Source organism: Micropterus dolomieu, linkage group LG21 (genome assembly GCF_021292245.1).
Source record: "Micropterus dolomieu isolate WLL.071019.BEF.003 ecotype Adirondacks linkage group LG21, ASM2129224v1, whole genome shotgun sequence".
NCBI lineage: Eukaryota > Metazoa > Chordata > Actinopteri > Centrarchiformes > Centrarchidae > Micropterus > Micropterus dolomieu.
The window spans coordinates 26,748,991-26,765,512 of record NC_060170.1 but is presented as its reverse complement, the minus strand read 5'-3'; the positions used below and the strand labels follow the sequence as shown (position 1 = coordinate 26,765,512).

Sequence of the window (16,522 nt, the reverse complement as noted above, 5' to 3'; positions counted from 1 at the left end):
TTATGGGAGTGGCAGGGTGTTGTGTTTCTATGTGATGTGGAAGGTGTGTGGGTGTGTGTACATTCTCTATGCTGGTATTCATATGTGTATGCATGTGTCTTTATTTATGAGCACACACACTCATGCACATGCCTCTCAGATTTGTACATTGTAAGCCAAGGATACTGGAAGGCACCACTGAAGCGGCAGTGGGAACCAGTGGAAGATAAATGATAAAGGCTCGCTCTCAGCCAGCTCAGCCAAAGAGATGCTGCTGTTCTCGTCCACAGCAGACAGACCCACCATGAGACAGAACAGAGAAGCCATATTGACGTCAGTTTGTTGTCTGCTTGGAGAATCAGAGAGGGTGTCAGTCAGTCAGCCAGACAAGCAGAGTAGCCTACAGTACATCAGCCTAGGAAGGATCCCACAGACGATACTGGCTCTTTGGTGCTGTGACTGTTAAGTCATGTTTTTTTTCTATTAGTATTCTGATTCAGTGGCTAGTGCTTGTCAGTGTCTTGAATCTGTCTAGGCTAGCGACTGTATTTGTGTGTGCATGCACAAGTGTGTGTACATCTGAAAGTGAGAGACTGCCAGAGTGACAGTCTCTGGTTGTTGACGCTCAGCCACTGTGATGCTGTGATGCGTATTGAGTGTCCATCACTTAAGAGCAGTTTCTTTCTAAGCTCTGCTCACAATCTTTGCAAAGCATCACATGAAGTGGCAATCAGTTCTGTTTGGGAGAAATAGGTGACAGTGACAATAATGCTGAACATATTCTGAAGTGATTGTAATCTGCCACTGAAATGTATGTTACGTTTTTAGTAACGCAATAGTGATACAAAAGTAGTCATTAGATATTTAAGGTCTTGCTAAAAATGTCTTGCCATGAGATAATGAGAAGATGGATAACACTCATATGTGTCCATTCAATATCACATGACAGCCAGGTGACAGTTCAGCTTAGCATAAATAGGAAAATACAACACATACATACATGCATACATACATACATACATACAACATGAGACTTTAAAAAAAGTAAAATCCTGCTTTTAAAAATCTGTGCAGCTCAATGGGTACAACATGGCATTAAGATTGTCTTGGTGAGGACGGGTTTCCTTGTAATCAGGGGTTTTTTTAAGTAAAGTACGCACAAAGTGCTGTGTGAACTAAAGTGTCCATTAAACATCTTGTGTTGCACATAGTGATCAAACCACGTAAATGTTGAGACGGTTCCTTCTGCTAACCCTGAGTACATTCACAGTGGGTTTTTTTGTTAAATAAAGGAAACTTGAAATTCTGTACTTTCTTCTTTACATCCTGTGGTCTGTAGCTGAAATGTAGTTATAAAACACTCCAAATTGATGCTATTCTGTACCTAATGGCTGACAGGTCCTCCAGGTCAGGTATGCTCTAGTGTCTTCTCATTATTTGAACAAAAAGCTCCACATAGACAGAATGATCTCTGATGGCTAACTGCAGCTCAGCCAGTCTTAGAGGAGAAAGAGAGTTGTAGAAGAGATTGTACATTGTCAGTTTTTACCATGAGTGATGCAAACACAGTGAAAAAGCCATCCCTCTGGCCAGTAGATAGTATACATTTTCTAATGAACATTATGCATCAGTAATGTGTTGATGATACTGTAGTAACTATAAGTACCAGCTAAGCACTAAGCGTTTTTTCTACCTTCTGTCTCCTTCCCATCTCTCGACCCTTTCTCTCCTCACCATCTTGCCATGCTGAGATGACTCTGTTGTCTCTCCAAGCTTTCCCATGAGGCCTTGCCCTGTTCTGTTTGTTTGTGTGATCCCTTCCCTTAGGCCACTGTCCCACATCTGTGGAAGTATGTGTGTACACGTATATTTGTGTGCAAGCACAAGTGTATTTGGAGCTTTGAACAGTGTACATGGATTGTGTTTGTGTGCATGCGTGTGTGTGTGTGTATGTGTTGTAATCAGTGTGTAATCCCTTCCCGGAGGCCACTGTTCCACACAGCTGGACTCAGAGAGCCTCTGGAGGGTTTCTGTGCTATTCAAGCATCCTTTGCTCTTTCCACCTGACCGGGTGGTGTGTGTGTGTGTGTGTGTGTGTGTGTGTGTGTCTGCGCGTGTGCCTGCCTGCGTGTGTGTTTCTGTGTGTTTTAACAGGTGCAGTACCGAGAGCTGAAACTGGATCCCAATCCCAGTCCAAATAAAAGGAAGAAAAACAACCCCGGGTAGATGACTGTGTCCGCCCACCAACTCCTCTCTTCTCCACTTTTCTTCTCGTGGTCTATTACTGGACACTGAGGAGCAGAGGAAGACCGCTCTGGACCTGCTAGGCTCAACTATCCATCTTTTTTTTTCTTTCCCATTTTCTTCTCTTAAACTTTCTTTTCTATCTTTAATTACTCATGATGTACAGTACAGTTTCCTGAAGTGTAATTTTTGTATGAAAAAAGATGAAATCTCTTGAATTATTCTCATCACCATTATGCTTTTGATTGATTTTAAAGGCGAGTGGGAAGGATGGATGACCTTTTTTCTTAGCCGCGTGAGCCACTCTCCGCCTTTCTTCTCTCCATCACTCTGACAGCTCAGAGGACTCTGTCCATTTGCTTGCCACACACAAGTGTCACACAATGAGTAAAACGAGTTTTACCATTTAAACTCACCGTCCCAAAAAGACAATCTCAGTGTGTCCATGTTTATCAAAATACAAGCCTTATACTAACATTCTGCATTATCACTCTGCAATAGACTTTATGTTTTTTTAAGCCCATCTTGTAGTTATTAAATGATTTTTGGTAATATGTTCATATTGTATGTAATTGTTTTTGTACGGAAGTATCTTGGGTGTGGTAATGATGTTATGTTCACTGGCAGTAATTTGGAGAGTCTCCACTTAACTCAGCCAGCCAAGCTGATTAGCAATTATGGCGGTAGCCTCCAGATATGTCCTTCTACACAAACACAAAACTGGACCAACAGGCGGAAGGCCAAATTTGCTTTTTTTTTTTAGATTTGACTCAAAATCAAACAGTGGACATATTATTTTAAGTACAGTGACTCACTTCTTCTTAAAATCGATTGTGATTATACAATCCCAGAGAGGGAAAAATATACTGTTGAGTATTTGACAGTTGGTGTTATGCCACAAACCTTTATTACGAATAAATTCAGTTAATTTAGCTGTAGCCTCGTTTAATCCCTTAAAAACATGTCACAATTCAGTCAGTCAGCGAGACACCACCTCTGTCAGCAGAGTGGGCCTTCTGCTGTTGTGGTGTTAATATAGATCTCACCCAGTCTATGCAGAGTGTCGCCAGGCGGGCAGGCCTTTAGGCAGCCACAGCCCTAATCTTGTTTGAAAGGCTGGTCTCTTTTCCTGTCATCTCCCTGTGTGCTTGTCTCGGTGGCCACACACGTACACCCCCCTCCCCCCATCACAAAATCCTATCCTATGAATACTCTACTGTAAGAGATCTCACGTACACACACTTTACCTACTTGCTCACAGATGAAAGCATAACATCCCATTTGAGCAGCCACATTCTCTCCCTCTCAGGCACACACACACTCACACAAACATGCTCTCTGTGATGCTGTGCCCCAGGCTGGCCGCCCTCTCCATCTGCCCCACCTCCAGTGCCCACAGCTCAACTTTGATCTGTCTTTCCAGAGACAGAGGCTTGTGTATGCGAACTATGTATGTAAGAGTGTTTGCGTATACACATTTATGCAATCAAAGACGTGTTGCTTTTCTCTGCGTCGGTGTGTGTTACAATTGTATCTCCCCTCCAGCTGTAGATAGACTGATGTGTAGATTCAGTTGGTCTGTGTGTGTGTGTGTGTGTGTGTGTGTGTGTGTGTGTGTGTGTGTGTTGGTAGGTGGTGCAGCAGAAGTGCCAGCTGTTATTTGGTGTGGGGTTTGCTGGTGTAGAAGGCCGTCAGCTAGATGAGCAGCAAGTCGCTGTGTGACAAGACGAAGCTCTGAGGGGATTTAGGCCTGAGATGTCGGGGAGGGAGGAGTGTGTGTGTCGGTGTTCAGACCCCTCTTCCCATCATGCTTCTCTCCGTTTGCTCTTTCTGCGGTTCCCTCATTCGTCAGCGAACAGGGTTGCGACCCTGTCTGAAGGGACGGTCTCCTGGGCTTCTTGCTGAGCATCTGTTGAAAGATCACAGTTCAGGCTACATTTCAGGAGGTCTCCTCTCATCCTACTGCCTCCATCTCTCCCTCTCCCCTCCATCTTTTTGTTCCCTCTCCCACCCCTTTGTCTGTCTGTCTGTCTGTCTGTCTTTATTACTCTAAATCCCCTCCCCACTGCAACTAGAGCTCTCTTCTGCCATTTTGTTATCCTACTTGCTGTCGCCTCTACCCTCTCTTGTTCCCTTCCTCTATACCCATCCATCTCCATGCTTAAATATCAACAGGCTTGGATCTGTCACTCCAGAGGGCCATTGATTTTGTTTTGTTGCTTTGAGGAATCCACTTGAAAGACAATAACAGACTGTCCCCCAAGAGCAGCGTCGCAGACTGATTATAGCCTCCTCAACAAACACACTCTGTGGCTCATGAAGGACGGCTTTTTATAATGCCTGAAGGGACAGTTTGAATACCTGATATGTATGTGTCTACTACTGTATGTAGTTATTTTACAGCAAATTGTGGTGACTTGTATGGTATTGCATCCAAATAGGTTTTTTTATTTTTTATTAGTTATTAAGTTTTGGCTCTGTTTGTAAGCAAACCAAAGTGTTTTTATTTTATGATGTAGAGAAAATAAATTATATAAAGGAATGTATCAGACTGACAGCTGTAAAGGGAAAAAAAGCACTTTTATTTGCAAGTTGAAATGAGACTATTTATTTTTTAAATACTGTACATAAATAAGTACTTATTAATTTATGTTTGTATTTTATACTGTATGCCTGTTGATGGTCCGGTGATGATATTGTAAAGTAAGTGTATGCCTGTTTCATTTTATAAGATCTGTCTTTTTTCCGCCTGCAACGTTGCCTGCCTGTGACATCATCTTCATGTGCCCAGTTCTGACCAATGACATTTCAGGACAGGAATAAAGAGCTGAGACATGAGTTGGTCAGGAGAGGTGAAAGAAAATATGATGATGAAATGAAATGCATCTGATGTATGTTGCTTATTTTGAAAGAAAAGAAAACAAACACGAGATTAAATATTTTTTATCATCTTCAGCGTCTGGATTATTGCAATGGGAATATAAGGCCATTCATCTCAGTCTCAAACACCACTTGTGTTCATATTTCAAGTTAAAATCCCCCTCTCTTTACCTCTGTTGCTCCATCGCTCACTCGACCCACCCCAACAAGCAGGCCTAAGCCCCTCTCTTCATTCATGTTCAGCTTCAGGAAGTGTCTCATTCCTCACTGCTGTCCGTGTGGCTAAAACGCTGAGTGCACATCAGTGCCTCGAGCGTCTCAAACCAGGATGAGAACTGGTTTTACTCTGTCACTGTGGGCCCCCCTCACATGGAGAATCTCTATTCCCCCCTGATTTATTGGTATAAAATACGTGACCACTCAGTCAAGTTCTTTTCATTTATTTTGTCATAAATAGGTTATTTAAATGTAAAAACAATTGTACTTTTAAACATAGCTGTAGAAAACAAGAACTTGAGGTAGTAACAGTCGATACAGTGTTGCCATAAAAACGTGCAACTCAGAACGTTAAACATAAATATTTTTTTCCCCATGTAATATTTGGAAAGTAAACCAAAATAAGGTAGTGACATATATCCAAAGTATGTTCTTATAACCAAAAGTATCAAAGGGTTTGTTAACATACAGCTAACTTCAAAAATTGCACACGCTTACCCATTCACCTGAATGGGAAGACAGGAGATGGCCAGATTATTTTACATCCATAGAAGGTGTTTGCAGCATAGTATACAAAGAACACATAACTTTCCGATCATGGGTTGTGCATTCAAGTCCTTGTCAGTGCGTTGTCCATTAATCCTCTGTCACAAGTCAGCCACTAATGCTTCTCCACGAGACTTAAGATCCTCCAGTATGTCCATTAGGAATAGTGTATTCTCTCCTTTGCACTCTTTCACTGCCTGAGACACATGCCCCAGGTAACTCCCTCTGCTGAGCTCCAACAGTGTCTCTGCATCCTCCACCAGCCTCACTGCCCGCTGGTTCGTCCAGCCCAAAGTCACTTTTTGGAGGGAGTGTGCTTGCAGGACTCGGACCAGCCTGTAGCCCAGGCTATGGGATTTGTCGCTGGGCTGCGTGCGGCTGGGAAGGCCCCTCTCTTGGTGGTAGGAGAAAATGAGGTGGGCCAGCAGAGAGGATCCGGCCTCCAGGTGGGGCAGGTTCAACACCTCAGTCACTCTGTTTCTCAGGGCTGAGTCTCCGACCTGCGCGCTGTGGAGGAGCTTCTCTCTCTGACTTGTTGAAGAGACCAGATCCAGTGCAGTCCGTCCGTCTCCATCAGTCTGCTGCAGGAGAGCTGAGCCTGGAAGAGGGCAGAGGTATACAGGATCAGATCACACAACCTTTACCATGATTACAATCATTTCTATCACAACTCAATCCTACTACGTGCTCCTTGCAGGTGTGGCACATACTGAACATAATGCACTCGAAAGCTTACCTTTTCCATAGTGACATTGCTGCAGTTGAAAAGATTGTGCGCTTTGATCAAAATGCTTCAGCAAGAGGAAAAAAACCCTGTGGCAAGCGTGGCTGCAAATGTTTTCCTGTAAATTATTTTTTGTAAACTGCTACAGGCGAAAAAAAAAAATAAGGCTCTGCTTTCCTGTTAGCTCATCGCAATCATCAGTGACACCACCACAGAGAGCTGACAGACTCGCAACAGACCTCGACGGTGACATCAGAAAATTGTTCTGCTACTCTTCACAGAGATGTGAAAAAGAGCTTTCTGAGGATGATTTACAGCTGCAAAGCTGCATTAATCAAAATCATTTGTGACTGCACCACAAAATACTGTCTAGGCATGCACTTTCAATAAAGATCTGAAATAGGGGTGGTGATGGCGCATAGATATGATGCTTGCCTTTGGTGTGGGAGACCTGAGTTCGATTCCCACTGTGAGACAGTCACCATTGTGTCCCTGAGCAAGACACTTAACCCCTAGTTGCTCCAGAGGCGTGCGACCTCTGACATGTATAGCAATTGTAAGTCACTTTGGATAAAAGCGTCAGATGAATAAAAAAAAATGTAACAGGCGGATGAGGCACTATATATTAAAACCTCTCCAGTGACCTTGACTTTACTCTTTCAGCCCTTCTTCACTACCACCAAACATCACAGCTGAATGTAACCCTTTCTTTTCCCAGGAAAGTTGTAATGGTGACATTTGTCGCCTCCTCTCTCTACCCTTCTGCTTTGTCTGTTCAGACTGAAAGCCATTTTCCAGTGTCAGACAGCCCTGTGCGCACTTAGCCAACATGGAGGAGGTCGAGCCGAGTGTGAGCCCAGTGTTTGCTTTCAGATAGACCCATTTCTATGGCAAAATGCTCTTGATGGCACTTGACTGTTCAACCTCCGCGATGCTGCTGCCCACTTGCACGTTTACGGCTCTGTGGAGGCTCGCCGTGACTCTCAGACTGCTTGATTCCACTGCTGGCAGTTGTTTCTGTACGACAGACGCTCTGGGGCTGCGGGAAGCATGATGTTTTAAAGGAGGGACAACAATTGTGTGAATGTGGTACATAGTGACATAAACCACACTTCCCAAGCCTCCCAAAAGCCATTTTGACAGCCTTGTTTTAAATAACACTGTTGGAAAAAAAGTGAAAAATGGAACTGAATGAAATCTGAAATTGCTCTCCATCTCTGTCTGCCACAGAACTAACACTGTGTGCAGCAGTTATGAGATAATCGGTGAGAGCTCACGTAGATGTTAGCGGGGAAGGTCAGCGCTCATCTACCTTTCAGTGCTTCAAGCCTGAGTGGCAAAAACTGAATCTGCATAAATTGTGGCATTAATCTACATAAACTTTTACATAAGCGGGGAAATTTCAAATGCAGGGGTCAGGCGACGGGGGCAGCAGTCAAGGACGTAAGAGCACAGATTTGATCAAAGTGGCCACAAGAGAATGGCAGAGGGGAGGGAGACGGAGTGTGTGTGAGAGAGGGAGTGAGGTTGTTCACAGCAGGTCATAATCACCAGGTTTCTATAACAAGCTGTCCTCGCTATTACGCTCGCCCAGTAGGAGTGGCTGTAATGTGTGAAGCCAACCATGGTGACACACAGAGGGGTTCAGGTCCACCAGAATGTGGAAATTTTTTTTTTGTTATTTTTTTTTTAAAACCACTACTATAGTACCCCATACAGACACAGAACATCATGTCTGCTGGAAAATGGATCCATCTCCGTCCCTTCTGGATAGGTTCTAAAAAAGAGAGGCCATTTTTCTTCACAATGCGTCCTTCTCTGTGCCACGGTTTGAGAGGACCTTGGACAGAGTTTTGCAAGGGGCCTCTAAGCGTGGGCCACGAACCCAAGCACTCTGTGGAGTGTTTTTAACCAAACATGGAGAAAAGGACCCCTACTTAAAACCTCTCCTTTTGCCAAAAATTATGGCAGCAGTTCTTTTCTTCAGCTGGCACAAGGACATTTAAACGGTTACAGAATATAGAGAATTCAAAAATGAACAAAAATAAGAGCAAGTGTCAAATTAAAAATACTTGTACATGCATGGAATTAACTAAATGTAGAAATGTCTTTACATACTGTTGAAATGCATGAATTCAACCACTTAAATAAGATGAAACTCAGCATGTAAAGGATTATAACAGAAATAGGGAAACCAGACATAGCAGCACTTAACACCACAAGTCAGATTCCCAATAACCGAATCATCAAACAATAGAAATTTTGTGTTTTAAATGCACAGTGACCCACCGAAAGACTTCCCTTTTACTCTGCTCTTGTGAAATTCGGAAATGACTTTAGAACTATCTGAAACAAGAATTCCACCCAAACTGAACTAACAGGAAGCTGCTCCACTGCTTTTACGCCAATCCAACCTACAACTGTCTCTTCAGCCAGCCAGAAGAATGTCACTGGTGTGGGGAGGAGAGGGCCCCTGCAGCACGGCCCTGGGCTTAGCTTGCCTGAAAGCCTTATACAGCTGACTGTATGGCTGCGTGTTTGATTGTTGATCTGTCTGCTTGAAAGCCAACAGTGTGTACCGCTGTTTGTCGCATTTGCATCTTTGCCAGCTTGACTTCCTCGCTTTTTTTTACTTGAAGCAGTGTGTCTTTTGCTTTTCCAGGATTTTACATTTCTTTTCCTACCTGCCTGTAGTATGTGTGTTTCTCCCACTGGACAAGAGACTGAGTTACTGCTTATTATCCATCTTGGGATATAAAACGCACACATCTCAACCGCACTTAATACAGACGTCAACAGCCAGAGCTAGTGCTGAATTACATATTTTCTAATAGAAGCATACAATAGCATCATGTGCCACACACACACACACACACACACACACACACACACACACACACACACACACACACACACACACACACACACACACACACACACACACACACACACACACACACACACACACACACGAGACTAGAGGATGAGGAATGGTTTTGGTGCAGGGACAACGACTGAAGTGAATCCAGGTATTGGCGCTGGGTGTCAGATATGCTGCAGTGGAGATAAATACAACACCTAGGGGATTACATGAGAGCAGAGGGTAATTACACCATCCTTTATGTGTATGTGGGTGTACACGAATTTGCAAATGCCCCGCTAAGACCTTAGCTCTGAAGCTACAGCTGAGGGAGGAAATTCACATGCCGAGCAAAAGCCACTGCCTGATGCAGTGTAACTGCTACACACACAGACACACACACACACCGAGCGCAAAGCCCTTTGGCCTTTAGAGGGCAGGCGAAGACAAGAAATATAAAAGCAGGGGAGGGGAGGGGGGGGGGGGGGAACTGGCGCAAAAGGAGGGAGGGAGGGATGTAAGAGAGATGCAGTGCTCCCTCCCCCTATGTCTCTCTCTCTCTATCTCTATCTCCCGGTCTCTGGTCGGAGGCTGGTGCTGAGGCAGACAAGCTGAGAAGCAGGCAGCTCCACAGCATGGTAAACATCCTCTCTCTTTCTCTCTCTCTCTTCCCCCCCTCGCTGCCTGAATAAGAGAGGCAGGGTGAGTGTGTGAACTGCAGCCAGGGGCACGGCATCACAAATCCACAGGGAGCTGCTAGCTAGCGACTAGAAACCACAGCAAAAACAACAAGGCCAACTGAGTGAAGCACCAAAGCAGCCAGCGGAGGCATCAGATGGAGGGAAAAGACAGACCAGCCAGACATGTGAATATGCTACAATCCCTCTCTGCTTTAGCAACAGAACACTCAGTGATATTTTCTTCCCCCTTTTTCAACCTTGATATTCAGAATATAAAAAACATGGATGGGAAAGCCTGTGGAGGTTACATGTGAAGCAGTCGGGTCAATATTTTCCGTATACCAATATTAGGGCACGGGAGCAGTACCACTGCTATAGTCATTTAACAGGCTCTGTCCTCTCAGTCACAGGTGAGCGGCAAGTTAACAGGTTGTGCGTGATCACCGTGTTCCAAACACAACCTGGTCCGGCACGGATTACAGTCAGATCATTGCCTTTAGGAGGAAGAGGTTAGGCCGCTAAGGTAGGATATAAAAGGATGGACACCAACTGCTAGCTTTGTCTAATCCCCTGCCACTCCTACACCTCTACTGAGAGGAGGCATCAGATATATTCTGATTTACAGGATGCTGATCTGCGGTGGGCGATAAGCATCTTAAATAATCAAAGTAGAGCCCTAAATGAACACTTAACTGGTCTCTTGAATAAGAAAAGGCTAATCACTGCGATGAGCTGTACCTCTAAAAATGCCATACACCAAATCATCATGTCCAAGCAAATAAACCTTCCTTTAATACCATTAACACGCACATGCGTCATTTAGTCAGTCAAACTATTTGGAGGTTGTGCTCACAACTCACACAGTACACCAAATAGAAAATAATACTCCATGAACACAAAAGACTGGGGTGCGATAAAGACATGCAGTACACGTGGGCACAATCATTTAAAACAAATTTAATTATATTTACATTTATTCATTTATCCAAAGCGAATTACAATTGCTATTTATGTCAGAGGTCGCACACCTCTGGAGCAACTAGAGGTTAAGTGTCTTGCTCAGGGACACATTGGTGGACGTGTCACAGTGGGGGAGCTGAACCTGGGTCTCCTACACCAATGGCATGCATCTTTATCCACTGCTCCATCACCACCCCTCTGCTTGTATTTGTGGCAAAGACTAGTCCAGTGCAACACGCATTGTGCAAAGGTAACATGCAAAGAAATATGAGTTTTGTGCACATGAGCATGTGCACATGGTGAGGTGTTAGTTTAGTAACAAAACCAGGAGTTAAATGCTGCTCTGTTTAGGCACAGTGGTGCTTTGAGTTCAATGTCAGCATGCTGAGATGCTCACAGTGACAATGTTAACATGCTGATGTTTACCATGTATAATGGTTACCATGCAAATGTTAGTTTAGCATGCTAACATTTGCTAAATAGCACTAAACACAAAGTGCAGTTGAGGCTGATGAGGGTACGTTTTGCAAGGGGCATCCATTTGGTAGATATTGGGATGATGGGACAAATGAAAATTTTGACCTGCTAGTGATGCTATATGAAAAGACAGGGGATCAAAGACCTCTTCTGTCAAAAGCAAAGTCCCTGTGACTTTAAATAACCCACAAAACACACCGTCAATAGCTTTCACAGGGAATATTCCTTCAAGGGATAGATACCACAGAAGTAATTGAGAACATTTTTGGTAAATCGGATGAATCAATCCTTTGATTCAGTTTTCTCCTGGTTTTTGTGTCCTGATACACACAGTTTAGTGAAAAACCTTGAGGCAAAAAAAGTCTCATTCTCTCTCGCTCTCCTCACACAGGTTACTGAGGGCAACAGCCATTTTAAATTGTGATATGATGTCATAAGGCAGACTTATAACTGAGAAAGTTTTGGTTAAATTGAATAGGACGGAGTCAAGAAGCAAGTAATCTTTCGAAAAAAAATTCTCTCGAGTTGTGTTAACATGATTATTATGATTATTATGTCAGTTGACAGTTATATGACAATCATATAAATGTCTAATACACTTTACACGCAGTTTTGGCAGCAGTAACACTATTGACATTGTGATGGCAGTTAAACTTGGGAAATTAAGACTCACTTAACATTCCTTTGGAAGTAATAACTACTTCCCCTGTACACAACATCCTCGCTGCTGTTCCAAAGTACAGCAAGGATTAGCTTCTCATCGACAGAATGAATCAAGCAAACACACTTAAACTGCTGTTGAATGTCTTCATTTACACTTTTTGACAATATGGCCCAACCGCTGTTGACTTTCAACACCCATTGTTGACTTCTTGCTAATGAATTTCAAATATGTCAAAAACTTTCTCTTACCTGCATTTCCAATCGACATTTCGATCTACTATTCAATTCCTTCCAGAATTTCTATTGTTTTAATTTAAGGGGAGGAAAGAAAAGAGTGCAACCATTTGGTTCTTGTGGTGTGCATGATTTAAGTTCAGGGCTGGAGCGCAGACACAGAGAGCTATCTTCATGGCCAACAACACAAAACTATCTCTGGCCTGTGACCATGTTGGTTTTCTTTTAAATCAGCCTGCAAGCGAACAAAAGAAATGAACTAAACCTTGAAACTCTGCTTTGTGGACGGACACTTACAAATTCACCACTCTGGATTATTATGCAGTCCTTACAAATAAAAATATGACTAAACAGCAGTAGAACCTTGCTGATGAAAGAGGACAGCAACAATTTTTTTTTTTTTTTTTAATGGTTCCTTGGCCTCTTCCCTTCCCCTTTCGCTGAAGCTAGCTCCCCGCGGCCTTCATGCTCACTAAATGCTGCAGCTGTTTAAAAATGAGAAAAAGGGCAACATGTGTGTTTTTGAAAACTGTAAAGGTGGTGCTGGGCATAAGTAGCATGCATGCAAGAAACCTGTGGTAAACATGTCAAAATCATCATCACCTCGTTCAATCCTCTCTGGCTCTCATCTATATAAAACACACACACAAACACACATAGGGTTTTTTCTGAAAAGGGGTCTCTCCCTCCACTTGGAGCAGGAGGTTGAGGAACAACCAGGGAAAATGTTGGATAGAACTCCAGACTTAATCCTGGCAACCACCCCAAAACACAGAAAGAAAGGTTTGGGGGGTGGATAGCGAGAGACAGGCAGGAAGAGAGGGAGAAAGAAGAAGAACCAAGTCAAAAATTCCCACTAAGGGAAGTCCTTGAAACACAGCCTGGAGAAACATGCAGTTGAAACATCAACACACCCAAGTGAAGCCGAGGGCTCCAAACACAGCCTCACCTCTAATAGTACGAGTGCTCATCTCCTCGCAGTTGCCAGTTCAGGACCCACAGGGAAATAAGTGCTGAGCAGAATGAACTTTCTTTACCGTGTTGACAGTGAAGAGGCCCAAGTGTGTCTAAAGCACTACCTGTGTGTGTGTGTGTGTGTCTGTGTGTGTGTGTGTGTATCTATGACAGAGATAGACAAACAGACAGAGACAAACCATGACTGACTACGGCGGTCCGAGGGGACTGTGTGTTTTCCTGTGCCACTGAGCAAATGACATCTTTCTGCTCCACAAACACTTGTTCACATTAAGATCTGCAGGGACCACGGGATGCTGTGCATTAACCATGTGTGTGTGTTTGTGTGTGCGTACAAGAGATGCACAAAAAAATCCAAAGAGAAATTGAAGAGGCAGTCATGTGGCAACCTCTCTTGCCTTCCTTGAACTTGACTCATACCAAACAATTAGACAAAAGAGAAACTACAGCAACACTTTTACACATACCTGAACAATTCTTTCTGCTCCTATAACTTCTCCCATCCAAGCGTCTAAATTAGACTGTGTGTGTGTGAGTGTGTGTGTGTTGGTGTGTGTGAGTGTGAGTGTGAGTGAGTGTGAGAGAGAGAGAATGTGTTTACAAGTTGAGGTGGACTAGCTGTGCTTACTAACACGGTGGGCTTTATTAAGGGGACGCCATCAGCGATTACGCTCACAGGGCAGAGTGGTGACAGCCTTAAAGGCTCTATTCTTTATTTCTCCACCCCCTTTGCTCGCTGACACGCCTCCTCTCTCTCTATGTGTGTGTGTGTGTGTGTTTGTGGTTGTGTATATATGTGCCAGGCCTGAACTGCGCAGTAAAAGGCTCCGGGTCATTTTCCATTCCAATCAGGGGTACCGGCTGCACTGGCCACCCTGCACAATTTAAACACTCCTACCAGCTGAGGAAGGGGAGCACAGGGAGCATCAGCAAAAAAACACACACACACTTAATTGCAAGCCAGCATACAGCCATTACAGCATTTCAGACTCAAGAAAATATTTTTGCATGCATACACATTCACCGAAATATATAGCCAAGGACCTTAAGATGTAAAAACAACCCGAGCACACACATACACACAAACAGGGTCATGTGGGGCGGCCTTGGGCAATGGGATGAGGAGGGGAAGAGAGCAGAGTCAGCCTTGCCCTCAGCCATGGCATCCTTTCCTTGCCAGCTCCATAAGCCTTAAGGGACTGAGGTAGAGAGGGTAAGGGGTGGGATCCATCCATTCCTCCCCCCCTACAATTCACCCCTAAAAAAGTGCACGCGCACACACACACATACACACGGAGCCCAGGCCTCCAAGCAGACAGGCTTACAAAGGGGTGAGATCACTCCCAAATAAAGGCTTTGTTGGTGTGCCAATGTCAGTGTTGCCCTCTCTGGCCCACCAAAACCTTGGCAGCTAGGTTGAGCCTGTCGGTTAGAAACAACTAGGACAGCAGGGTGAATGCCTCAATGAAAAATATTGTTTCAGGAGACGTAGCAGGCACTCATAAGAATAAAACACAGGAATACAATAAATAAAGAGACAGAGGAATGGAAATGCATCTGGCCCACTGGCCTGCTTTTGTATCAAGGGACAGTGCAGCGAGTCTCTCACAATTTAAAAAGTAGTCTGATGTATGGGTGTTAGAAATGCAGCCACAAGCACAAAAGTCCTGCTCAAGCTTGGAGTAAAAACTGGAATGAACAACAACATAGAGATGGTTATGATAACTAAACATAATGTAGCCCCAAAGCCAAAACTTTCCACATTTAACAGCCTGGACTTAAAGATCGAAAAAATGCCAGGCCTATCGATGGTGTCCATGGCAACCAGATAGAGATCATGGAAAACAGACCAAGAGAGACAGTATAGCCTGAAGTCAAGAGGACCACCTCCTCACCAGCTCCCTGCTGTAGTCTTTAGACAACCCGCCATCAAGGTGTGAGGAAATAGCAAACAGTCAGGAGAGAGCGAGTGAGAAAAAGAAGTATAATGTATATGCCTGCAGGTGTTTCTGATGGGGGAGTATTCTCCTTCGTGTTGTTCTGCTCGGTCCCTGCGAAGAGACCTGGCCTAGACAGCAGGCCAGACGTCTGCTGTGCACACACACACTCTCTCTCTTCTAATTTTACAGATACAGATAGCTGCTTCTTCCTCTGACCTCTTTTAATTTGCTCTCCCTCATGTTACTGACGAAGGGAGAAAAAAAAAAAAATAAGGGGAGCGCTCTCTTGTTTCCTCTCCGGGACCAAACAATCCCAGTCTAATTTATTTTTTGAGGACAGAATATGTACATGTGTTAATGGGAAAGTCGAATCAAATTAACTATAATTAGTCAAACCGAGAAGTGAGCAGAGGCAGAGGTATGTTACAAGGGAGGCTCGTTCAATGCTGGTAAATGGCACCACTCCCCGAAAACACACACACATACACACACACACACACACACTTCCGCTGCCACCTGCTGCCGCACACCCAGCTCTGACACCCGTCACGCTCACTTCAACCCTCCAGAGCTCAGACTGTATGTGGCACACAAACATGCAGACACACAAAATACGTGTGTTGTGACACATTTCCACAAAAACCTGCATGTGAGTTTTGCAAGCGGCGGATCCTGACTCCTCTAATCTCGTCAAAAAGACATTAACAGACATCTTATGAGGTGATGCTGTAATCTGTTAGGACAGAAACTGCAGTGCAGGGTTGCATGAGGATTATGAAGACAAGCAGTGGGGGCAGAGAGAGAGCGAGAGAGCGGGAGAGATGGTATAGGTAGATGATCTAGAATTCATACAGCAAAGAAGCACGCAACTGCTACGGCCTCTGGGGTCCAGTACCAATTCTGTTTGTCTTGGGCAGCCCATAATTCTTTAGGTACTGTAGGTAACCATGGATACCTATTCTAATATATTTATCATTTGCAGCTTATCTAAAACACTACCAATATAAATACCCTCAGATAATACAAAAAAATTTGTATACAACCCAAGTGTAAACATTAAAGGCGTCCAGAGAAAAGAATAACTTTTAATCTTATGTAAGCCCCAAAAAACCCACATTTCCCATAATACCAATTAATAGCATCT

The 16,522-nt window shown here is 43.9% G+C and overlaps 2 protein-coding genes across 2 annotated transcripts in view; one reads left to right on the top strand and one right to left on the bottom strand.

Moving 5' to 3' along the window:
* Nucleotides 1-5,174, top strand: part of mctp1a (multiple C2 domains, transmembrane 1a) — an 81,006-nt gene extending 75,832 nt beyond the window's left edge. Inside the window, exon 23 of the mRNA XM_046035005.1 lies at nt 2,134-5,174. Coding sequence (XP_045890961.1) covers nt 2,134-2,205 — 72 coding nt within the window. The 3' untranslated portion in view covers nt 2,206-5,174. The remainder of the gene's footprint in view (nt 1-2,133) is intronic.
* Nucleotides 5,175-5,527: 353 nt separating this feature from the next.
* slf1 (SMC5-SMC6 complex localization factor 1) overlaps nt 5,528-16,522 on the bottom strand; it is a 30,217-nt gene continuing 19,222 nt past the window's right edge. Inside the window, exon 18 of the mRNA XM_046033946.1 lies at nt 5,528-6,463. Coding sequence (XP_045889902.1) covers nt 5,967-6,463 — 497 coding nt within the window. The 3' untranslated portion in view covers nt 5,528-5,966. The remainder of the gene's footprint in view (nt 6,464-16,522) is intronic.